The sequence below is a fragment of the Chlorocebus sabaeus genome, chromosome 5 (assembly GCF_047675955.1).
Source record: "Chlorocebus sabaeus isolate Y175 chromosome 5, mChlSab1.0.hap1, whole genome shotgun sequence".
Classification (NCBI taxonomy): domain Eukaryota; kingdom Metazoa; phylum Chordata; class Mammalia; order Primates; family Cercopithecidae; genus Chlorocebus; species Chlorocebus sabaeus.
The window spans coordinates 17745394-17771802 of NC_132908.1; the positions used below are offsets into that span (position 1 = coordinate 17745394).

The window sequence follows — 26409 nt, forward strand, 5'->3', positions numbered from 1 at the left end:
AGGTCAAGAGTTCGAGACCAGCCTGACCAACATGGAGAAACACCGTCTTTACTAAAAATACAAAATTAGCTGGGCACAGGCCTGTAATCCCAGCTACTCAGGAGGCTGAGGCAGGAGAATCGCTTGAACCCGGGAGGCAGAGGTTGCAGTGAGCCAAGATTGCATCATTGCACTCCAACCTGGGCGACATGAGCAAAACTTCGTCTCAAAAAAAAGAAGAAAAAAAATTATGTACAGGCAGGGCTTGGTGGCTCAGGTCTGCAATTCCAGCACTTTGGGAGGCTGATGCGGGAAGATCATTTGAGCCCTGGAGTTCAAGACCAGCCTGGTCAACATAGTAAGACCTTGTCTCTACAAAAACAAAACAAAACAAAAATCAAAAAATTAGGCAAGCATGGTGGGGCACACCTGTGGTCCCAGCTACTCAGGAGGCTGAGGTGGGAGTATCACTTGAGCTGGGAGTTGGAGGCTGTAATGAGCTATGATCAAACCACTGCACTTCAGCCTGGGCAACAGAACGAGACCTTGTCTTTTAAAAAAAAAAATTAAAATTAAAAGATTGTAAAGAAAAGAAAATAGGTACTAAGTTATGGAAACAATGTCAGCACTGCCATCCTTCCTCCCAGTCTGTTTCCTCTCTGCCCCCAGCCCTGCCAGAGCTGCCCCAGGCTTCCCTGTGCCCCCTGTTCTGGATGGAGTTCAAAGGCCACTGCTATCGATTCTTCCCTCTCAATAAGACCTGGGCTGAGGCCGACCTCTACTGTTCTGAGTTCTCAGTGGGCAGGAAGTCCGCCAAGCTGGCCTCCATCCACAGGTAAGTGGGATCTCCAGTCCCCCATGGTTCAACTAAGCACTTCTTTGGGAAATGGGGTGGAAAATGGTATTTCCAACTGGCATTTCTCTTTGGTAATTGAAACTATTTGAAAGAAGTGGAGATGGAGTCTTGCTCTGTTGCCCAGGCCACTCTCAAACTCCTGAGCTCAAGTGATTCTCCCCACTCACCCTCCCAGAGTACTGGGATTATAGGCATAAGCTGCAGTGCCTGGCCAATTGAAGCTACTTTTTAATCCAACCCGATTTCTCGCTGAAACCATCCTTGGCTATAGAAGGCAAAGCATTCAGCAGGGGTAGCAAATAGCATGCTGGAAGATCCACCTTTATAAGTGCCAATCTTGTGCTGTCCTCTGCTCTGTATCCTGTGATACAACTGATATACTACATATATAAAGAATATGATGTAAGGAATATAAGAAATCATAACTGACACTTATTTGCTACATGTTTTATGTACATCATCACATTAAAGCTCCCTCAAACTATATCACATAGGTATCTTCATTTTACAGACTAGAAAGGTGAGTCTCCGAAAAGGTAAGTAACTTGCTCAACATGACACCGCTCTTAAGTGGGAGAAACCCGTTTCGAACGTGTGAAGTCAGATTCCATAGCCCACCCTCCAAGGCCTCCTTCCACATTCCTCTGTCTCCAAAGCCCCAGCCACACTGACCATCTCAGAGTTCTCCAATTTGGTCCAGCTCTTTTACTTCTGCATACTCTTGGCATTCTATTCCCCCTGCTGGGAATTCCATCCCTATCTTCTCCAGGTAAATACCTCCTCAACCTTCAAGACAGCTCTGACAATGTCTCTTCACTAAAGTCACTTAATTACACTCATTGCCCAGCTCTCCTGGGACACTCCCTTTATCACAGCTTAGCTACCTTTTTTGCATCTGACTTCTCTGCTGATTTATGAGTTTTCTCAGGCCAGATGTGATGTGTTCCATTGGCACCCAAGCTACAAATCACAATCTTACCTCTGTTCTTCAAGAATCTCAGAAACTACTGAAAGGGGGTTGGTTTTTTTATGTGTAGAGCCATTGACTTTTGTTAAGAATAAGGAAAGGGGGCCAGGTGTGTTGGCTCATGCCTGTAATCCCAATCCTTTGGGAGGCTAAGATGGGAGGATTCTTTGAGTCCAGAAGTTCAAGACCTGCACAGGCAACGCAGCAAGACCCGTTGCTACAAAAAAAAATTAGCCCGACGTGGTGATGCACACCTGTAGTCCCAGCTATTCGGTAGTCTAAGGTGGGAGGATCACTTGAGCCCAGGAGGTTGAGGCTGCAGTGAGCCATGTTCACGCCACTGCACTCCAGTCCAGGTGACAGAGCGAGATCCTATCTCAAAAAAAAAAAAAAAAGAAAAAAAAAAGAAAAAAAAAAAAAAGAGAAGGGGTTCTTTATCTTAGTTTCCAAATGCATCTTGAATCCACACATCTCTTCCTCCAACAGATGTGTTGAACAACCAGTGCATTTTCAGTGGGGCTGAGAAATATACTGAGACAGTCAGGGTCCAACCAGGAAAACCAGAACCACTACATGTATCTAAAACAGATAATACAGGCAAGTATGGAAGCTCAGAACTTAAAAAGGAGTAGTGAGGCAAACTAGAGACACATAGGAGCAGAAAGCCAATTCCATGCCTCAGTTGGAGGGCAGGCCAGTCCTATGGGTGCTGGAGCCACGGAGGAGAGGCAGCCTCTGCCAGAGACTCCCAAGCAGAGGGGGAAAGAAATGCTGTAGTTTCTCCCTCCTACCCATCTGCCAATGACTCATAAGTGCCTTCCATTAACTGAAAGCCAGCTAACATGGAGCCCTACGAAAGACATTCTTCAGGGATCAAATCTGCGATGAGAGCACAGCACAGTACAGAGTTGGCACCTGTAAGGACAGAAGACGCCCATTCTCAAAGAATTCCTAGCCTGCAAAGGAAAATGAGATATATGCAATAAAAAGCGAATGCAAAAGTGATTTCAAATCAAGGCTTTTCTCTAGACAGCCCTCGGTGAAATTGCAACATCAATTGCATCAGAAGGACCTTGAACATGGAGAATCAAACTAACCAGCCAGCCCCTGGGGGAAGAGGAACTTTGGGCTACAGGTGGTCAAGCATTGGATAGAAGATATTCATGGAAGCTTTCCTGGAAGTACTGGTCCTGGATCAGGATCTTGAAAGATTGGAAAGCTTAGGGAATGAGGGCAGCAGATGTTCCAAATGAAGAAAGCCGTGGGGGACCATATGAGCATTGATTAAGGGCATTAGAGTCAGGCAGTTCCAGATTCTAGTCCCAGCTCCATCACTTCCTACCTGCACGATCTTGACCAAATCACTTAAACTCTAAGCCAAAGAATTCTCAACTTGGAAATAGCAATAATCACACTGGTCTTTTAAAGTTGTGAGGCATTAAAGGTGATCATGCATCTAAAGTCTTTATACAGCTTTTGGATAACTCTATGCCCAGCAGTAGGAGTCATTATTATTTTTATTAATTACAATACATTATAATTCTGCCTCGAGGAGGCCAGTTTTTTTTTAACGTTCCATATCAGTTCATCTTTCTGAGAGTGAGCAAGGCTTGTCTCACTCTTCCTCTTTCCTTCCTCTCTTTTGCCTTTCCTTTCCCCCGAGAGTATATGTCAAGTAACTCCCTGCACGTGACTGGCTGGAGCACTGTGTTAAGACAAATCCTGAGTGCCAGAATTCTGAGCGTTTCTAATCTGGAATTAATTGGCGATCAATTCCACTTCACTAACACAAAACTAAAGAGAGTAAATATGGGTGCTTTGATTTACTACCAATGTCTCAAGAAAAAAGAAACCTTCTAATGGTGGGTATTTTAGATTAGGTGGCAGTCTTCAGAGAGCAGTCATTTGGAAGAAGCTGACGGGAGCAGATACACCTTATGGCAACATAAAGGGTACCTCAACATAGTCCTGTTTTGAAGTGAATTATTGAAGTTGATGAGAGAAGATATACGTTGTTGGAACACAAAAGGTACATCAACATGGCCCTGTTTTGAAGTGAAGTATTAGATCTATGGCTGGTTATTATCATTCTGTATTGACTTCTTTGACATACTAAAGTTCCCCTTTTAGTGGCATGTGGAAGCCAATAGTGGGAATCATTTGTTCCGTGGGATCTGTCATCTGGATCTGTGAACAATTTGAGTGAAGTGTTCCTACCAGTTGTCCATTTGCTGTCACATCCCTTGCCCGTTCTTCTAACCTCTACGAACTACCTTTTTCAGGCTCATTGATATGGGCCCTGGACGAGAAGTTGTCTTGGCTTTCCTTCAGCATCTTCAATGCAGCAGCTCCAAGTTTTGTGTCCAGACATGGCTACAACCTAAGGAGAAAGGGCAGTGCTAGAAACTTGGGTCTTCTCTGCATACCTCCCTCCTTTCATCATGGAGAAAAATATTTCCAAGATGTCCCCACAAACGTTGCCTTAAATCTAACTGGCCATGCTTGGTCATATGGCCAGTGTTAGCTGCAAAGGGAGCTGGGAAAATAAAAGTTGGCTTTTCTGGGGCATAATGAAGGCAGTGGGGTAAGGAATTAGGAATGGCTATGGGATAGACAACCAGTAGTATCTGCCCCAGTGCCTGTTTGTTGTGAGAATGAAATTAAAATTAGTTCATGCACATAAAACACTCAGCACAGTACCTGGCGTGAAGTCAATGCTCAAGAAACATTTTAATGATAGGATGAAAATAATTATGTGTTCATTTCTCTACCTCTCTATCTGTTTATCAATCTATCTATTCATCTATCCATCCATGTATTCATTCATCCACTTATCCATCCACCTATCCACCTACCCATTCATCCGTTTGTCTATCTATCCATTCATCCATCCATTCATTCATCAATCTATCCATCCATCTCTACTTCTTTGTTGTTTTTGGCAGTGGACTGTCACCAGGGTCCTCCACTGATTGCTTTGGATGGGTGAATTATTTGATAAGCTCTTTGAAATAGAGGATAAGAATCCCCTAAAAAGACACCCATGACTTCTAAGGATGGTGGGTTGTTAACTGAGGGGCTTGGTTTTGCTAAGTGGGCAATGCAAGTTGAAGCCTAGAACTGAGTTTCCCAGGTAAACAGAGATTTTGGAGATGGTATGTGAAAAAAGACTAGGAGAGAAGGGGATATATTATAAAATGACAGTGTAAGGAGGGTCTTTGAGAGAGAACAGAAATGACTAGTGGAAACTTTTATTTATTTATGTAATGTGTACAATGCAATATAAACTCCTTTCATTGTCTCTTCACGATATCTTCAATATAATCCACTTCATTTGCTAGTGTTTTTGAGACGGATTTAAATTTTAAGGGATGGGTAGCAGTACTGAGTCCTTCTTTGAACTGGCATAGGTCAAATCCAGAGATGCCCAGGTAGGACCGGCCACATATGGGTGACTTAATGAAAAATGAAGGCCAAATTGGATTATATCATCTATTTACTTTGGTCCAAGAAGGTAAACAAGGATTGCTTTCAATTTTTGACTCTAGTCTATGAAAAGAGGCAATGAGGAACTAGCTACTATGTTTCTTAAATTCACAGCTGGGAGGAGAATGTCTTTGTGTATGACCTCGTGAATAGCTGTGTTCCCGGCATCCCAGCTGACGTCTGGACAGGCCTTCATGATCATAGACAGGTGAGAAAGCAATGGCCATTGGGCCCCCTTGGAAGCTCCAACCAGGATTCTATTTTGATTTAATAAGCCTTTCACATCAGTGCCAGGTCACAGCTATGCACACAGCACACAGAGAGAAATCAGACACCAAGACACCACAGTTAGAGCATGATCAATCTGTGAAAGACATTTAATGATGTCCTACTAAATGATGGGAACAGATAACATGGTCAAAGAAAACCTGTTTGGCTAGGATTCTCTAAAAAAAAAAAAAAAAAAAAGACACTAGGCAGAACGTGGTGGCTCACACCTGTAATCCCAGCACTTTGGGAGGCCGAGGTGGGCAGATCAAGAGGTCAAGAGTTCAAGACTAGCCTGGCCAACATGGTGAAACCCTGCATCTACTAAAAATACAAAAATTAGCTGGACACGCGGTGGTGGGCTCCTGTAATCCCAGCTACTCAGGAGGCTGAGGCATGAGAATTGCTTGAACCCAGGAGGCAGAAGTTGCAGTGAGCCGAGATCGTGCCACTGCACTCCAGCCTGGGTGACAGAGCAAGATTCCATCTTGGGGCAGGGGGGAAAAAGACACTAAAACGTGATTAGATGTGCAAGAGATGTTGAAGGGGAAATATTTGTGAACGAAAAGGAGGAAGGAGGTATAAGTAGGCAGGGAAGGACATTGGACGACGCTGTGGGTCTAAGACATGTGAAAGGAGATCAGAGAGAAAGGACTGGGTAGGGAGAGCCTCAGATCACAGCACAGTGCTGAGAAAGTCTTGGCTAGGCCAGTGGGGAGTCCCCAAGCAAAGATGCCCAAGACTGGAATCCTGCACTGGGCAGGAATGCGCCAGCACCATTCCCCGACATGCTGAGTCACTCACTGGGAACAGCCTGGAGGAAGCATGTCTCACCGTGAATGCAATGGTAGCTCCAAAGAGGCAGAGGCATGTCCTTCTCACAAACAAGGCAGTGAATCCAAGGTGGCAGGAGAGCTGGAGCTGTCCATCAACTCTGCTTTCTGCTGGTCCTCCTGAAGGTGAGCTGGGCAATGTACTTCTGTGGCTGCCACAGCCTTCCTGGGTAAGAGATATTTAAGTCAGTGTCTAATGGGTAAATAGGAGTTAGCCAGAGATAGTATATTCCAGGTAAAGGGAACAGCATGGGTCAACATCCTAAGGAAGGGGAGGTCATGGCACATTCAAGCAAGTTAATTAAGGAAGACCATTGTGGTTAGGGCACAGAGTGGGGTAGTGGTGGGTGTATAATAAGGCTGAAGAGAGTAGCTTGAACCAGATCTCTGCAATGTCATAGCAAACTCCACCTGGAGATTTTTGTCCTCAAACTTTTCCTGGGCAAACTGCATACTGAGTCTGTAATTTGCATGCATGCTTCTTGCCTTGCTCAGAGCACTATAGGGAATAAGGTTCCAGTGCCAGTTCCTGTTCTGCCACTTACTGGCTGGTAGGTGACTTTATGCAAATTAAAAATAAACCTCTCTGAGCCTCAGTTTTTGTGTCTGTAAAATGGGGATGAAAATAACAGTGCCTTGTGAAAAGAAAAACAAGTGAGCTAATGTATGTAAAGAGCTTACCGTGGTGCTTAGCATACTAAAAGAACTCATTAAGGATGATGAAAATTGCTGTTAAAGTAGCAGAAGTAACAGTGCGGTCAGACCTAACATTTTTTTTTTTTCTTGAGACAGAGTCTCGCGGTCAGACCTAACAATTTTTTTTTTTCTTGAGATGGAGTCTTGCTCTGTTGCCCAGCTGGAGTGCAGTGGCACAATCTCGGCTCACTGCAAGCTCCACCTCCTGGGTTCACGCCATTCTCCTGCCTCAGCCTCCCGAGTAACTGGGACTACAGGCGCCTGCCACCAAGCCTGGCTAATTTTTTGTATTTTTAATAGAGACGGGGTTTCACCATGTTAGCCAGGGTGGTCTCGATCCTCTGACCTTGTGATCTGCCCCCCTCGGCCTCCCAAAGTGCTGGGATTACAAGAGTGAGCCACCGCGCTGCTGTCTTTTTTCTTGAGACAGGGTCTTGCTCTGTTGCTCAGGCTGGAGAGCAGTGGTGCGATCACAGCTCACCACAACCTTGAACTCCGGGGCTAAAGCAATCTGCCCAACCTAGGCTCCAGAGTAGCTAGTACTACAGGCAGGAACCACCACACCTGGATTTTTTGTTTTAATTTTTGGTAGAGACAGGGTCCCGCAATGTTGCCCAGGATTGTCTCCAACTTCTGGCTCTAAGTGATCCTCCCACCTCAGCCTCACAAAGTGCTGAGATTACAGGCATAAGCCACCGTGCCTGGTGATGTTTTAAATCAATAGACTTCAACTGACCAGAACACATAGAGAAGTTATAATTTTAAAAACACTAAAATGTCCATTTATCATAGCAACTCTAAAATTGGATTATAACTACATTAAATGAGGGTTAAAGAAACTTGTATTAAAAGACCTAATAATAATAATAACAAAAAATACAGGAAAATTGCTTTTTTTCTTCTTTTCAGAGCTAGGCACCATGTGTCAGGCATTGTACTAAGTCCTTCACGTGCTTTAATTTGTTCAACCCTCACAACAACTCTCTAAGGGACATATTAATTCCACCATACAGATGTGGAAACTGGGGCTCAGAGAGGTTAAGTAACTTGCCCAGGTTGCAGAGCTAGGCAGCGGGTGGACATAGGACCACAAGCTCTAGTCTCTGTCTCAGAAGTAGCATGCTGTTCCCATTATATGACGTGAGCTCTGTAATCATCAGTGCTTTGGGGATACTTTTCTTAAAACTTAAATAAATGGAGAAATGGCTCTTGTTCCTGGACAAGTTGCAAAGATGTAGTTCTTTCCACAGTTAATTTGCACATTTATTGCAACACCAATCAAATTCCCAACAGGACTTTTCTTACAATTGGACAGAGCAGTTCCACCTTAGGCAAGAAAAACACAGACTATTTAGACAAAAAGAAAACAGATGGAGAGTGACTCCCATCCACTGGCAAAGTGTAGTAGTTAGGGGTCTTGGGTACTTCACTCAGACAGACCTGGGTTTGATTCCCAGCACTAATACTTTATTTGCTGTATGAATTTGGATAGACCAATCTGAGTCTCAGTTTTCCTATCTGTAAAATGGGGTTGATGATGCCTGCTTTTCGGAATGGTGAGGATACAACGAGTAAAGTGCCTGGCATGGTACATAATAAGCCCTCAACAAATGGCAGCTAGTAATAGTAGTAATAATAGCAGTAGTATCAGATTGGTAGCAGTAGTATCAGATAGCAGTAGCCTCAGTGAGGACATCCGCGCAGAGGTGTTAAAAATTGAGTTGCTGAGATGTCTGAGCTGGAGCTGTCTGGCTCAAATGCCTGATCTTCTCCGTGGAACCCTCCCAGGAAGGGCAGTTTGAATGGACTGATGGCTCATCGTATGACTACAGCTACTGGGATGGCAGCCAGCCAGATGATGGTGTCCACGCAGACCCAGAAGAAGAGGACTGCGTGCAGATATGGTACAGGCCTACCAGTGGTGGGTACCCCTGAGACCAAGGCTCTTGCAGGGGTGCCTGGGAGGCATCACAGGTGGGGAGGGCGAAGAAGCGCCTTGGGGGAAGAGGAGCACCTGATGGCCTGAGACTGGCAAATTGTTCAGCACCTTGGAGACCAGTTGAGGTTACTAGGGTGCTGGGGGCATGGCCATTCTCCACAGTGGATATGTTTTAAACAACATTAAATGGGGTTTGGTTGACACCTAGACTCCAACTTGGATGAGAAGACATTATAAATAGAAGCGTGGGGGGGAAAAAGACTTGCATAGAGAGTAGTCAAGGGGTGGCGCTTCCATGTCAGCTCACCAACACACCAAAGTGCAAGCCCCTTCCCCAGGCTTATGCTACTGAATATTAGAAGCAAGCCACACCTGGGGTGGCACGAAGGTGTACGTAGTGACAAGAGTATAGACCTGGATTCAAATTCTGGCCTCGTTGCTTTCTAGCTCTGTGCCCTTGCAGAGAATTACTTCTCCTCTCTGAGATGGTTTCTTCTTCTATAAAATAGGCTTAATAATTTCTCCTACCTACAGGACTGCTGCGTAGATTAAAGGAGGCACAGTTGATATAGCACTGTGGCAAGAGCATGGACTTGCGAGTTGACTGCCCTTGTGTGAACCCCCGCTCCACCCTTAATGTGTAGCCCAAAGAGAATGCCTTAACCTCTTGGTGCCTCAGATTCTTCATCTTCAAAATGTGGCTAATGATACTTAACTCACAGGTTAATGTGAATAAAAAAAGAAGATAGTGTTCATAGAATAGCTGCCATGCTCAGTATTCGGTATTAGCAATCACCAGCATCATCATGAATCATCACTTTCACACCAGTCTTAATAGAAACAATATTCCCATTTTGCCGATGAGGAAAATGAGGCTCCGAGAAGTTCAGCAACTTGTTCAAGGTCACACAGCAAGCTAAGTAGTGGAGCTGGGTTTCACACCTAGATCTACAGAGCTCTAGACCCAGACACTTAATTGTTATTCCCTCTTTGCTCTTTTTTCTTTTCCTAATTAGGGGAGGGAGGTAGAGAACAGCTTATTTTCCGGGGAGCCCTCCTGGAGCCTGGTAGCCAGAGCTGGGCCAAGCCTCTGGCTGAAGTTCGTCCTCCCATCCAAGGTGACAACCCAGGATCAGCTTTATGTAAGAGTAAGGCTGGACACCAGGCTAGTCAAGTATCAGCAAGAAAGGGCTGCCAGTGTAGACACGAGGCCTACCGGAGAGGGCTTTTACTTCAGAGGAGTGGTGGGATTACTCTTATCTTGGTGGATGGATTTTCAGCCAGATTCTCTGCTTCTTTCCCTCACAGCTCTGAGATCGTGGAATGATAACATCTGTAGCCAGAAGTTCCCCTTTGTCTGCAAAATCCCATCTCTGACCATTTATTGATCCTGTCTCGTCCTACTGGTGTGAGGGCAACTCCAGTATCATCTTGTAGCTGTACGCAGTGTAGAACTGACATTGAATACGTGTAAAACAAGCATGGGAGGTTAATCTCTTGGACAGAGATTTTAAACAAGCAGATCTTAATTACACAGGGTGGTCACTTGGCCAAGTGACGGGAAAGCCAGCTCAAATTGGCTTAATTACTTTTTTTAAGTTTTTTTTTTTTTTTAATTGACCCAAGTAACAAAAATCCAGGGGTTATTCTGATTCAGAGTTGAATCTCACTGGCCTGGCTCAGGTCATATGCCCACCCTGAAGCAATCACTTTGGCATATGCTAAGTGACTAGCTCCTGCTTAGCTGCACATCTTTGGAAAAAATGGGGTGGGGGTCACATCATCAGAGAGGCTGGGAGTGGGGGAAAGTGGGAGGGGGTGTTGGTCAAAGTATACAAACTTTCGGAAACAAGATTAATAAGTCTGGGAGACTTACTGCACAGTGTGGTGACTATAGTTAATAATAATGTATTGTATTACTGAAATTTGCTAAGAGGGTAATTTTTTTTTTTTTTTTTTTTTTGAGACAGGGTCTCACTCAGTTGCCCAGGCTGAAGTGCAGTGATGCAATCACAGCTCACTGCAGCCTCAACCTCCCGGACTCAGGTGATCTTCCCACCTCCAGTCCCTGGAGTAGCTGGGACTACAGGGCGCTATAGGCGTGTGCCACCACATCTGGCTAACTTTTGTATTTTTTTAAAATAGAGAAGAGGTTTCATCATGTCGTCCAAGCTGGTTTCAAACTCCTGGGCACAAGGGATTCACCCACCTCTGCCTCCCAAAGTGTTGGGATTACAGGCATGAGCCACTGCACCCAGCCAAGAATACATCTTAAATATTCCCACCACCACATGGGCTCAAAGATGAGGCTGCTTCTTCAAAGGAAAACAAAAATATTACCAAACTCATAAATTGCTGGTGGGAATGTAAAATAGTGAAGCCACTGCAGAAAAGTTTGCCAGTTCCTCAAAAAGTTAAACATAGAATTACACTTGATCCAGCAATTCCACTCCTAGATCTAGACCTGAGAGAATTGGAAACAGGTATTTAAATATAAGTGGTTGGCCGGGCGTAGTGGCTCATGCCTGTAATCCCAGCACTTTGGGAGGCTGAGGAGGGAGGATCACTTGAGCCCAGGAGTTGAAGACCAGCCTGGGTAGCATAGTAAGACCCCATCTCCATAAGAATTTTTTTTTTTATTAGCCAGGCTTGGTAAGGCACATCTGTAGTCCCAGCTGTTTGGGAGGCTAAGATGGGAGGATCACTTGAGCCTAGCATATCAAGGCTGCAATGAACCATGATTGTGCGACTGCACTCCAGCCTGGGTGACAGAGCAAGACCCTGTCTCAAAAAACAAAAACGAAAAAATATGATCACAGCAGCATTATTGATAAAAAAAAAAAAAAAAAAAGAAGACAACCCAAGTGTTCACCAACAGATGAATGACTAAACAAATGTGGTCTATTCATAGGGTGGAATATTATTCAAGCATGAAAAGGAGGGAAGTAACCATAGATACTACAACCTGAATGAACCTGAAAAACATTATGCTGCCAATCACAAAAGACCACATGTTGTATGATTCCATATATATGAAATATCCAGAATAGGCAAGTCTGTAGAGACAGAAAGTGGATTAGTGGTTGCCGGGGAATGTGTGGAGGGGGAATAGAAAGTGAGTGCTAATAGGTATGAGATTTCTTTGTGGGGTGACAAAAATTCTCTGCAATTAGACAGTGGTAATCATTGCACAATATTGTAAATGTACAAGAAGCCACTGAACTGTACATTTTTAAATAATAGTTAAAATGATAAATTTTACATTATATGAATTATTTTATTTTATTTTTTGGAGATAGGGTCTCACTCTGTTGCCCCGTCTAGAGTGCAGTGATGCAATCACCTGTCACTGCAGCCTCGACCTCTCAACTCAAGTGATCCTCCTGCCTCAGCCTCCCAAGTAGCTGGGACTACAAGAGCACACCACCTCTCCCAGCTAGGTTTTTGTATTTTTTTTTTTTTTTAGAGACAGAGTTTCCCCATGTTGCCCAAGCTGGTGTCAAACTCCTGAGCTCAAGTGATCTGCCTGCCTCAGCCTCCCAAAGTGCTAGGACTACAGGCGTGAGCCACTATGCCTGGCCCATTACATGAATTTTATCTCAATTTTTTAAAATGTTACCAGAAGACAGAATGCATGCCAGGCAGGAAAAACAATAGATATTTATTAGCAGAAAGAACATTCAACAGAGAGGCAGGAGGCCTCAGTTCCATTTCCAATTCTATGAACCTTGTTTCTGCTTTGGTATGGACTGGGGAACCTAAAAATCTGGGCCCTCCAGGACCAAAAAGGAAGCACAGAGAGACTAAACTACACACACAAAAAAATCAGTTGGCATTTGGTAAATTGTGCGGCTTCTCAGATTTTTGCAGGAATATTCTTCTGAAAAGGGTGTTAAAATGGGACTTTCCTATTGCTTCAGAATTGGTCCTGGGACCTACAGCTGAAAGCAACAGGTACTAATTACCTCTCATTCTGAAGAGAGCAATGAACACATGAGACCATTCAACTACCCTTAGAGCTTATGTCATGGTTTGCAGACCGGGCCTTACCATAATCGACCACATGAGTAGAGAAAGACAAACAGTGGGATCCTTGGTGCTGATCCACAGCACCCACAGTGAAAAGGGTTTTTACCTTTTCTTCCTATGAAAGGAGGAGGGGTTGCTTTCTCTCCATCTACGGTGTCAAGTGAGCAGAGCTTTAAGAAATTGCTCATACAGATTGGGGTGCCTATAAGAAAGATGCACTGGCTTCTCACTCCCCAGCAAAACGCTGGCTATGCTGTTAAAAATTCTGCCCTCCCCAGTACTACACGGGAGAGGAACTGGGTCAGAGACTTCTCAGGAATGCACCCAGATATGGTGGCTCATGCCTGTAATCCCAACGCTTTGGGAGGCCAATATAGGAGGATCACTTGAACCCAGGAGTACGAGTACATAGTGAGACCCCACCTCTAAACAGAAAATAAAAATTAGCCAAGTGTAATGGCATACACCTGTAGTCCCAGCTACTCTAGAGGCTGAGGTGGGAGGATTGCTTTACCCCAGGAGGTCGAGGCTGTAGTGAGCTGTGATCATGCCACTGCATTCTATCCCGGGTGACAGAGTGAGATCCTATCTCATTTTTTTTTTTAAAGGATGCTTTATGCATTTATCCCTCAGAATTTAGCAGTGTAAGGAGGAAAACTTTTCCCCTATCCTCTTACGTCCCTTTCTGGAAGCCTGTGAATCAAACTGTCAAAAGACAGATTAACAGAAGAAAAGGCATAAGAGTTGTGTAGATGTTTTTACATGGAGAGGGACTTCGTAGAAAAGAAGTGAAAACCTAAAGAGGTGATTAGACTTGGGGGCTTATCTACCATTTTAACAAAGGGGGATAAGTCGTGGAGAAGTGACTAGACAAAGGAAAAGAGGGTTGGCTTTCTAGAGGCAGCAAATTGTGGGAAGGTGACCAGGAAATGGATGGTAGATTAAGATTGTTTAGTAAAGTTTGTTATGTAGACTCAAGTGATCTCCAGGGTCATTCACCTCTTCCTGGTACAGGAGAGGGGACCACCTTTACAAATGGAAATTTATGTTACATTTACAAAGGGAAATTTATGCTCTGCTTTTTGGCAAATGTGGAGTCCTAATTAGGGAAAAGGAGTCAGGCTGGTAGGACCAAGGGAAAGCAAAAAGAGAAAGCTGATTAACTATAAGTCTGCCTTTCCTCATGGTCCAGGACACAGCTTTCCTGCACAAAAAAAGCTCACAATCTTCCTGTACCCAGCACTCACCAGACACCTGCAAGTTAGCTCACTGCAACCCTGGCATTATCAGTGCTGCACGTAGCACTCTTCAGCACAAGCACCATTCTATAACATCCCCAGCAAGCCTTCGTTTTCTTGCAGACAGCTCCTTCTCTGCTGTGCTGCCTGTTGCAACCTTGCAACATACTTTCATAGTTTCTCAAATAAATCTGCCTTTCTTTACCTACAACTGTCTTGGTAAATTCTTCTTACCCCTGCACCACTGGCCCCTGATAGTTGCCAATCACCTGTGACAGCAATAGGGGGAGGACAGAGAGCTCTTCTTTTGTCTGCCATTTATTTTTATTTTTTGTAGAGATGAGGTCTCACTGTGTTTCTCAGACTGTTATCAAACTTCCAGCCTCAAGGGATTCTCTCGCCTTGGCCTCACAAAGTGCTGGGATTACAGGTGCGAGCCACTGCACCTGGCCTGGCATTTCTTGATTGTCTTTAACTCAAAACAGTCCTGATGCCAAAGTGGCATATTTTGGGATATCATATTCTGATCCCTCTTAGGGGCATCCATGAACAGATTCTGATGCCTACTGGGACCCCAAGTTAGGAAGCTTCTTGTAATTTCCCAAAGCAGAGAGGGGAAAGAGGCAGTGGCAAGTGGGACTGGAAAGAAAAGGATGGACACATGAGCCTGGATGGTTCAGAAAAGGACATTAGTGGCTCTCCCTGGCTCCACGAGAAGAAGCAGAGAAGTAGAGTTCCTGCTCTGTGCCTCAGCTGCCCCATCTGTAAAATGAGGACAGTAAGTACGTACCTCATCAAGGTCAGCATTCAATGAAATAATATATGTGGAGGCTTTGAACAATGCCTGCACATAGAGCTATGTAAGTTAGGTATTATTCTTACTGTATTGGTTGGCAAGTGCTACAAAAGTGCCATAGAACAAGCCACCCCAAAGCTCAGTGGCTGAAACCCACCATTGTTTATTATAACACACGTGTCTCTGTGGGTCAGCTGGGATTTGGATGACCTATGCTGGGCTCTTCTGGGCAGCTCTGCGACTCATTGCAAACCTCAAGGATAGCCAGGGTGCCTCTGCTTCACCATGTGTCGGGGGGTGCCAACCTCAGTCTTGGGCTGGCATTACAAATTGCCTTAATTTGAAGGTTAACTGCCTTTGAAGTTCAGCAATCTGAGTTCTGAGCTTGTGTCGTGCTAGACACCTAATGACTCCAACAGGGGTGGCACCATGTCCGAAAGGCCAAAGAAGAGACCCAGAACCAGTGAAGGAGGCATAGCGTTTACTGGGACTTACATACAGGGTGGTCTAGAAGTGTCAAGCTGAACAGGACAAACACTATCACCATCCTTGAAGGGGGATCTGGGTGGTGCATCTCCATGTTATCACATCCGGAATCAAAAAGACATGGATTCAAATGCCACCACTGACACTTGTTGTGTGAGCTCACGGAAGTGGCTTAACCTCTCTGAGTTTTGGTTTCCTCTGTAAAATGGAGACACGGTCGCTTCCAGCCCTGACTGTGATTTATCTGGGACATGAGGAGCTCTGCATAGGTAACTTTTTCAGAAAGCTAAAATTTATTCCTTGAGCATTACAAATATCTCTATTTTTACATTTTGGACGGAAATCTTTCTAAACCATGTTACGCATCTCCCTGCCTCCTTAAACAGAAGATCTTCAAGGAGATTCACCTTTTCTTGATTCAGGGTAATATGCGCTGCATCTGCTTCAGGCATTTTTGTCTTCTGTCATATCTGGGTGCCACTGTGCCAGTCTCTGACAGCCCACAGGACTCACAGCCTTTCCTAGATTGTGGCTTCTGGGTCGCTGGGGGCAGGCAAGCCAGGCAACCAAGCCTGAGAACAACCCCAGACAGAGAGAGAGAGAGAGGGAGGAGGAGAAGGGAAGAAGGAGGAGGAGGGGAAGAAGGGAGAAGGAGGAGGGGATGGGTGGAGGGGGAGGAGGAGGAAGGGGAAGAAGGAAGAGGAAGGAGGAGAAGGTGAGGGGAGGTGGGAGGAGAAGGGGAAGGAAGGAGGAAGGGTTGGGGGGAAGGGGGAAAAGGAGGAGGGGAAGGGGAGAGGGGAGGAGGGGAGGAGGGAAAGGAGAAAAGGGAGGGAGGGAGAAGGGAGGGGAGGAGAGAGAAAATAGATGACAGGTGACAGATTAATAGTAAATGATAGATAAATGATGGATGGATAAATGAAGATGATAGGTATTGTTAGAGATAGGTGATAGGTAGATAATAGTCTATAGGATATGGTAGTCATGTATCTGTCTATATATCATATCTACATGATCGTCCTTGGATAGTCATATATGGATAGATAATATATAGTCTCTCCCCTAGGGAAAATAGATGGATAGATGGATAGGCAGGTGATCATGACTATAAATATATGTCACCTATACAACCATTGTAAACAAAGCATAGGACCACATTGTGTGGATGCATCGAAGGATTTAACTATTCTTGTATTGTTAGCTATTTAGATTGCATCTAGTTTTTCACTGTTACAAATAACACAGTGATAGGCATCTCTGTACCCAAATTCAATTATATTCTCGGGGATCTATTCCTAGAAGTGGCATTGGTAGTTCAAAATGTATGCACATTTTAAAACTAGAATGACTTTTTATTATAAAAATAATGCAGGTGGCATTTGGAGGTAATGAATATGTTTATCACCTTGATTGTGGTAATGGCATCGTGGGTATATGGATGTGTCCAAACCATCAAATTGTATATGCCCTCAACACTTTGTTTTTAAAATATACAATTATACCTCAATAAACCTGATTTTTAAAAATGCATGTGGACTACAAAAAAAGGGAGGGCTGTGTGTGTGTGTGTGTGTGTGTGTGTGTGTGTGTGTGTCTTCTACAATCCCACCAGCCAGAGATAACCACTACTGACCACAGCAGTGGACCGTTTTCCGGCCATGTATATTGTGGTGGCCATGAGAATGCACCATGCAGACCTCCTACTACCAGGGGCATGATTGACTGAGGGCCCCAGGTTTTGTGTTTGAAATTCATCACTTCATTTGCATTCCCAGATAATGACTGAGCGACATGGAGTAGTAAGGCAGGAATATTCCTGGGAAACACAAGATTCCTTTGGTGGTGAACTTGGCTGAAGGAGGCCCCAATAGGCCTGCTGGACTTGCCTTAGACTGCAGGATGATCCAGGATGTCTCCACCCTCTCCCTCACAGGGTATCACACTTGCATCATAGTCTGACTATAACAGGGAACATTATGTCATTTATGTTCATAAACTCCCACAGAATTACAGTCTATATTTCTATAAACGCGTATGTCTGTAAATAGAGATTTAAAGGCCTGGAAAGATACACATGAAACTGATAACAGAGAGGACTTCAGGGATTGGGGGAAATGGCCCCAAGGTAGAATTTTAGATTTGTCTGTAATGCTTCATTTTTTTTTTTTTAATGATGATCATGTATTCATGAATTACTTGTGCAGCTAAAAATACTGAGCTATTTTTAAAATGAAACATATTTCAACCCAATTCTCTCTTACAACCTTTAGGGCTAGGTTTGACTTGGCCACAAACCCAGGACCAGCTGCAGTGGATTGGGACAAAACACGGACATGTCTAGCATGATTATTGCCAAAACGCTTTCAAGAAGCGATGCCAATGTACACCCTAATCTAGGCAAAGATGACAAAAATAATAACATTCATTGCTGGTTCTGGTTTTAATTAATGATTCTTTGGTTGTTACTGAAGATGAGCAATTTTTCCCATGGCATTTTGGCCATCTTCTGGACGTGGTAGGGAGAGGATGCCAATTTTTCCACTTGCTCCTAGGCTGGGAAATGCCCACCTCCCACAGCCTAGGGACCATTTAATGAATGCCTGCCCCACCCCCTCTAGAACTGAACAACAACCAGACGTTCAGTGAACTCCGCCTCCGCAGAAACCGATACTTTACCCCGCACCCACCGGAGTCATCACTATTTGCTTTACAACAGAAAGAATCCGCCAGTCACATGGGCCTGTCAAAGCCAACCCTTCTGGGGCGCATTGGTCTGCATTAATAACACCATAGATCCGCGAGGGCGAGTCTCCAGCTGCGCTGTAAGCGTGGATGCCAGGAAGAGATTGGGAGACGCCCTGCAGGAGCCCTCAGAGACTCCATATGCCCCAGTCTCTTCCACGTAGGCCTTGGCAGCTTGATGTGAGCTGGCATCTCCTTGACAAGCCTTGCTGTGCCTCATCCACCACCAGTGTTATTAAGTCATTACCTTCCATCCCTGCGGGCCAGACCACTGCCAGCCCCGGCCATTGGCCTGCACCCTCACCCTCCATGGGCTGTCTCACGGAGGAAGGTGTTGCAAAAGAGGTTGCACTACAACCCCGTCCTGCTGGGAGAGTCCTTTCCTGCTCTGGGCTCCGCTCGAAGCTGACCACCCTTCATGCTTCCTGGAAGATGTGCTGGAGCAGCATCCCTAGGTGTAGAATTTGCTGCCTCCAGCCCCCAAAGAGGCCCTGCCAGTCATTGTGCTTCTTTCTTTGCCAAAACCCTGTCTCTACAAAAAAAACTAATAATAACAAAAAGTAGCCAAGCATGGTGGCGTGGCTCTGTAGTCCCAGCTACTTGGAGACTGAGGTTCGAGGATAGCTTGAGCCCTGGACCAGGGGTTGGAAGGTACAATGGGTTGTGATTGTGCCCATTGCACTCCAGCCTGGGTGACAACGTGAGACTTTGTTGTCACAAAAAAAAAAAAAAAAAAAGGAAGAAAGAAAGAAAAAAGAAAAAAATCTGAAATACCAATTCGAATGTCTGTAAATAAAGCCTTATTGGGTTACAACTACACTTTAGCTGTATCCCAATAAGATTACAAGACATGATAATTTGTCTTTTACTTTGGAGTAGATGTACCAGCATGCTCCTGATTCTTGGACTCCTAAAAAAGTTTTTGGGTTTTGTTAGTTTGTTTTTAGTTGAGACAGGATCTCACCCTGGCACCCAGGCTGGAGTGCAGTGGCATGATCATAGCTCATTGCAACCTCGACTTCCTGGGCTCAAGCAGTCCTCCAACCTCAGTCTCCCAAGTAGCTGGGACTATAGGCATGCACCACCACATCCAATTTTTTCTTTCTTTCTTTCTTTCTCTCTCTCTCTTTCCTTCCTTCCTCCCTCCCTCCCTCCCTTCCTCCCTTTCTTCTTCCCTCCCTCCTTTCTTTCTCCTTCCCTCCTTTCTTTCTTTACTTTCCTTCTTTCCTTCTTTCCATCTTTCCTCCCTTCCTCCCTTCCTCTCTTCCTCCCTTCCTTTTTCCCTTTCTCCCTTTCTCTCTCTCTTTCTTTCTTTTTCTTGAGACAGGGTCTCTTGTGTTGCCCAGTCTGGTCTCGAACTCTCAGTCTCAAGTGATTATCCTGTTTTGGCCTCTCAAAATCCTGTATGCCAGGATTACAGGCATAAGCCACCATATCCAGCCCTTAAAAAAAAATGTTTTTTAGGAGTCTAAGAATCTTTTTGTTGTTGTTGTTGTTTTGAGACAGAGTCTCGCCCTTTCGCCCAGGCTGGAGTGCAGTGGCACGATCTCGGCTCGCTGCGACCTCCACCTCCCGGGTTCCAATTATTCTCCTGCCTCAGTCTCCCAAGTAGCTGGGATTACAGGTGACCACCACCACGCCTGGCTAATTTTTGCATCTTTTATTTTTCAGTAGAGACTGGGTTTCACCATGTTGGCCAGGTTGGTCACAAACTCCTGACCTCAAATGATTCGCTCGCCTCAGCCTCCCAAAGTGTTGGGATTATAGGCGTGAGCCACCAGGCCTGATCCAGGAATCTATTAAATTTATTATAGTAATAATAGAGTGGTAGGAGAAAAATGGTAGGCACCAGAATTTCTCCTGAGGACAGAACTGCATTTATTTAGGAAAACATTTTGATACTGCACTTGATGCGAGGAGAAGAGCCAAGGGAACAAAAGAGGCGGCCAAACTGCATATTCAAAAAGAACTGGAATTTGGGAGAGAAGTGAACGGAGAAGCTAGCTCACAAGGATTTCTGTGACGTGCATCCAAGTATAATTGTCAGAAGGTTAAAAAATAACTGTCATACAAATACATGGTGAACATGTATCAAAGACTTATTTAACCCATTAATGAAGGAACCAGCAGGAGGGTAAACTAGTTCGGAGACAGGAAAACCAATGCACACGCCCCACACATTTACACACACACCCATGCACATACATTTAGTGGGACCAAGAAAGGTGGAATGAATGTCTGAGTTAAATACAAAACTAGTTAGTCATCTACAGAACAATAAAACCTTTAGGCTAATCCACCATCTGCCTTTGTATGGTCCATGAACTAAGAATTTTTTTAAACAGTTGACAAAAGAACAGTATTTTGCAGCACATGAAGATGATACGGTGCCAGGTGTGGTGGCTACACCTGTAATCCCGGCACTTGAGCCTAGGAGTTCAAGATCAACCTGGGCAACATAGCAAAAACATGTCTCTACCAAAAAAAAAAAAAAAAAAATTAGCCGAGCATGGTGGCATGGCCCTGGAGTTCCAGCTATTTGGAGGCTGAGCTGGAAGGATAGTTTGAGCGCTCGACAAGGAGGTAGGGGCTTCAGTGAGTTGTGATTGTACCACTGCACTCCGCCTGGGTGACAAAGTAAGACCTTGGTTGTCAAAAAAAAAGAAAAAGATAAAAAAGGAAAGAAAATAATATGAAATACCAGTTCCAGTGTTCATAAATAAAGTCTTACTGGAATACAGCTACACTCATTCATTTATGTGTTTTCTGTGGTTACTTTCACATTGTAATGGCAGAGTTGATGGCCACAGAGGCGATACAGCCCACAAAGCCTAAAATATATGTTATCTGTCTCCTTACTCAAAAAGTTTGCTGGTCTCTGTTCTAGGATAATGACATGTCAATAATCTTTGAGGTTATTGTCTTCTCTACTGGACAGAAATCAGTTGCACCCCTACAGGACAAAACTCTTTTGCAACCTCAATTTTCTACAGCTTAACATCTAATGTTATAGAATCTGGGCCCTAATCAATAATAAAATCAACATGACATCCTCTAGAGAATCAGAAAACCCTTAGGCAGACAGTTTTCTAATTTGATTTGGAAGTTACACAGCTATCTGTTTACTTTATTCCAAACTTTCAGATAATTGGTCTTCACACTTGAAACCAAAAGATCAGTAATACAGACTCCATGGTCTACAATTCGTGATCTAGAAGGCCACTTCCTCCACAGGACTTCTCTGAATTAAAGATCTGAAAGCCCTTTTAGGAAATTAGAATGCTGAGGCTTCTCACCGAGCAGAGGACAATCAGGTCTGTTGAAAACAGGAGGGACCGCAGAAAGAAGGTGGCTTGAAGGTTGAAATGTGCGAGCCTAGATGCATGGTGCCACCTCAACAGGTGGCTAGGGCCAATGGCTGACTGGTGTGGAGGTACAAGAGCCCTGTTCTCTTGCCTCAAATCACAATAAACTCTGGGGTGTAATTTAGACTCTAGAGCTCACCATGGCATCAGGTTGAGGGTAGATTTCTCTTTCTTACTTAATTTATTCCCAGGCTTTCTTGCTTCTCTTCTTTCCATACAAATTTCTCCGGTGAGCCCTCCCTCAAAATGTCACATACATCTTTGTCTTAGACTCTGCTTTTAGGAAATGTGAGCTCAGAGAGCAGGAATTCCTGAGCATCTGGGAACCGTACCTGTTAAGTGCTGGTCTGGGGGTTCTGAGTAGATGATAACGATGCTCCATCCCTCTATGAACATGTGTTTATGTTTCCCAAATGTCAAATTCTAACATGTCTATCTCATAAATTCAAAATATCCCCAAGCCCCTTAGACATTTCTGTATTGATAAGATATAGGAAAGAAGGGAAGCAAACGTGGGGTGTGCTATGGCACCCTATGGTGACTTCACCCTCATGATCCTATCTTAGAAATATGTGGCTAAGACGTAGAAGGCAGGGACTAGACACAGGAGAAATATGAACTGGCATAAATATTCCAATGGGATGAAATCCCAACATTAGCACTCAGACTTTGGGGTCCAGCCTGCTGGGAACAAACTGTGAAACTCCCTGGGTGGGCAATGACTCTGTGATGTATTGATAAACCTAAGATCTAGAGTAACCCACAGTTAAATATATAAACCCACCTACCCTAGGGCTGGTGAAGTGGGGGTTGGAGGTGATGGGTAAGGAGTACAGGGCTCTCTATGTGGGAGCATCTCCACAGGCTGCTTGGACCTCCTCACAGCATGGTTGCTAGATTCCAAGAGATAGGAAGTAAATGCTGGGAATTAGTTCCTTCCTTCCTTCCTTCCTTCCTTCCTTTTCTTTCTTTCTCTCTCTTTCTTCCCCTCTTTCTTTCTTTTTTCTTTCTTTCGCTTTCTTTCTTTCTCTCTCTCTCTTTCCCTCTTTCTTCTCTGTCTCTTTTTCTTTTTCTTTTTTCTTACTCTCTCCTTCTCTCTTTTCTCTTTCTTTCTTTCCTTCCTTCCTTCCTCCTTCCTTCCTTCTTTCTTTCTTTCTTTTCTTTTGTACAGGGTCTCGCTATGTTGCCCAGGCAGGCCTTGAACTCCTGGCCTCAAGCAATCCTCCCACCTCTGCTTCTCTAAGTGCTGGGACTATAAGCATGAGCTGCTGCATTCCACAGCTATGAGTTTCCTGAGGTCTGGGCCTGGAAACTGGCATGGAGTCACTTCTGCCATATTCTTCTAGTCAGGTGGTCATAGAACCCAGATTCTAAAGAAGGGAACATAGTCCCCTCTCTCTCTTAATGGGAGGTGTGCCAAACAATTTGGGAGCCATGTTTGAAAACAGTCACATGGGATAAACACAGACAAGGAGAAATGAGTGGGTTCTAACAGAGGTCCTGGTTGGGTGCAGTGGCTCATGCCCTTACGTAATCTCAGCATTTTGGGAGGCCAAGGTGGGCGGATCTCTTGTGTCTAGGAGTTCAAGACTAGCCTGGGCAACATAGCAAGACCCCATCTCTACAAAAAATGAAAATAAAAAATTATCCGGGCATGGTGGCATGCATCTGTAGGCCTAGCTACTCAGGAGGTCAAGACAGAAAGATCACTTGAGCCCAGGAATTTGAGGCTGCACTGAGCTATGACTCACTACTTGTACTTCAGCTTCGGTGACAGAGCGAGAGCCCCATCTCTAAATAAATAAAGAGAGATCCTGATTCAGTTTATCAATCCCACGTAAACTAGAGAGAAAACAGCAGAAAATGTATGGATGAGACCTCTAGTGATGGTTAATTTTTTGTCAATTTGGCTAGGCCACAGTATTCGGATATTTGATCAAATACATTTGGATGTTGCTGTGTAGTTTTTACATGAGATTAACCTTTATATCAGTAGACTTTGAGTAAAGCAATTACCTTCCTAGGATGGTTAATTTTATGTGTCAATTTGACTGGACCATAGGGTGCCCGGATATTTGGCCAAATATCATTCAGGGTGTGTGTCTCTGAGATGAAACTCACATTTGAATCGGTAGACAGTAAAGCAGATTGCCCTTTCTAATGTGGGTGGCCTCATCCAGTCAGCCGAATGCCCAACTAGAACAAAAAGGTTGACCCTCCCCTGAATAAGAGAGAATTCTTCTTGCTTGACAGCCTTTGAAATGGAACATCAGCTTTTCTCCTGCCTTTAGACTCAAACTGAAACATCAGTTCTTTCTGGGACTTAAGCCTGCCAGCCTTCAGACTGGAATTATACCAGCAGCTCTCCTGGATCTCGGGCCTTCATATTCAGGCAGGAAATATACCATCGGCTCTCCTGGATCTCCAGCTTGCCCACCACCACCCTGCAGATCTTAGGACTTGCCAACCTCCATAATCATGTGAGCCAATTCCTTATAGTAAGTATATCTCCTCTCTCTCTCTCTCTCTCTCTCTCTCTCTCTCTCTCTCTCTCTCTCTGTGTGTGTGTGTGTGTGTGTGTGTATCTCACATCCTATTGGTTTGTGGGTGGGCCTTATCTAATCCATTGAAAACCTTAAGAAAAAGACTGATCTCCCCCAAGCAAAAGGGAACTCCACCAACAGACTTTGAACTGCAGCATCAATTCTTCCCTGGGTCTCCTGCCTGCCTACCCTGCAGATTTTGGACTTGTCAGCCCCTCTACCTGTGTGTGTGCCAATTCCTTAAAGTAAAAATGTTTAAATATTTATTTATTCATTTATTTAGTGCACATCCTGTTGGTTCTGTTGCTCAGGAGGATCCTGACTAACAGGCCTTTCAATGAGGAGTGACTCTGGCCATTAGTCATCATGGCCTCATCAGTGACTTGTTATCTGGCCAAAGTAGCAGCTCATCTGTGAGAAGAATAAATAGAAAGGGGTGAGCAAAGAGTCAGGCAGAGTGTCCACCCCCTTTAAAGGAGAAGGCTTTAGAGGGTCCAACGCGGGTGGTGAGACCCTTCAGACTGCCCTTCAGATTCTTCCACCCACCCAGCAACGTCAAGGGCATCATGGACCCAGAGGTCTTTCTCAATGTTGTCCTCCCAATGTGACTGCCTGTACAGCCATTGCAAAGTAGGATACAGAATTGCAGGAGGAAGTGGATGCGCTGGGATTCCTTAACCTTGTCTTTGGGGCTGCTGACTGATCAAGGAAAGAGAGAACCTCAGAGCACAGCAGGAGGAGGGCAGGGCTAGGAATCAGAAAGCCCTAGTTCTTACAGGAGTTCCAACATTTACCATTTCTGTAAGTTGAACCCATTGCTCAAGCCTATGTCTATTCTTCAATAAAATGGGGATAACAGCATCTTCTCTGTCTATACCTGGACCAGCGTGTACACATTAATTGAGCTAACAGGTCTGAGAATCTGCACATCAGTCAGGGCTGCATTTCAGTCAAGAGAGGCAACACCACCAGGAGATTCATGTCCTAAAAGATTTATATAGTGATTTGACCCTACATAATGGTGGGAACTGGGGGCACAGCCCACATGAGGACGTTGCTTCTGTGTCTTGTGCTAGAACCTGACATCCATGGGACACACAGGCAGGAAAGGATGATGGAAATGAAGTGGAGGATCACAAGGACAAATGGGAACCTGAGAGACTGAGCTGGAACTAAGAGGACAGGCCAGAACTCACATAGGTCTCTCACTGCCTCCAAGTCTCCAGCATCAATGATGGGAGAATCCTGCAGCAGTAGCTGGTGCTCTTCTTTGTGCAGTTTAACATGCATCTGAGCCAGGAGTGGAGAGAATGGAAAGAGGATCCAGGAACTGTGGGGCTGGCTGCTTCCCCAACCAACCAGGTGAACCAGAAGATAAGGGACAATATGTGTGAGCTGCATGGTCCCCTGCAGGCTCCAGCCTCCCCAGCACAGAAAGCAACATGGTTGCTGCCCCACATCCACCTTCTCAATCTTACTCAAAATGTCCCTGTGGCTCATGTCAACCTGGAACTCTGCACGGAAGTGAGTTCTGAGAAATGCAGTTCAATTTTCGCTAAGCTGGCACAATACAAATCCATCACAATTTGTCACATCCAAATTACCAGGACAATAAAAGGGGAGAAAAAAATCCAAAAAGCTTCTTTCCAGCAGAGCTCATTTAACTGGAAGCATATTGGGGCCATGAAATAGCTTGGTGTCAAGCCAGACCCCTGTTGACTCTAATAGGTTTGGCACCATGTCCACCAGGCCAAAGGAGACACCCAGAGCCAGTGAATAAGACACAGGGTTCATTGGGGACTTAAATACCGAGCAGTCCAGGAATGGCAGGCTGGACAGGAGGGCCACTACCATTTGTAAAAAGCATGCAGTTTATATACCAGTTTTCACTGAGCATCCTTCACCTAGCAATCTCCATTTAACCCAAAACAAAGGGCCTCGATCCCCTAGACAGCCTGCATTCCAAGGGATAAGCCAGAAATTCAGATGCCCTCTATGGATAAGGACTGAATCTTCAAATTGGCCACTCCCGGATTCCTTAGCTCCGAAATCCAAACACATATTCTTCTTAAACCATAGGATCATTCTCAGTGTATGCTTGAGTTTTTGCTGTCAGATGGGTCTGTCATCCACTTGGTTATGGACAACTCTCTGTAGAGTGGAGGTAATGATATTACCCTAATAAAATTA

At 44.7% G+C, this 26409-nt stretch overlaps 1 protein-coding gene across 7 annotated transcripts in view; it reads left to right on the forward strand.

Moving 5' to 3' along the window:
* SYT17 (synaptotagmin 17) overlaps nt 1–16200 on the forward strand; it is a 140541-nt gene extending 124341 nt beyond the window's left edge. For all 7 annotated transcript variants that reach the window (XM_073015199.1, XM_073015202.1, XM_073015204.1 and 4 more), the window contains 4 exons: nt 649–814; nt 5403–5496; nt 8873–9005; nt 10332–16200. In XM_073015199.1, coding sequence (XP_072871300.1) covers nt 649–814; nt 5403–5496; nt 8873–9005; nt 10332–10411 — 473 coding nt within the window. In that variant the 3' untranslated portion in view covers nt 10412–16200. The remainder of the gene's footprint in view (nt 1–648; nt 815–5402; nt 5497–8872; nt 9006–10331) is intronic.
* The last annotated feature ends 10209 nt before the right edge of the window (nt 16201–26409 follow it).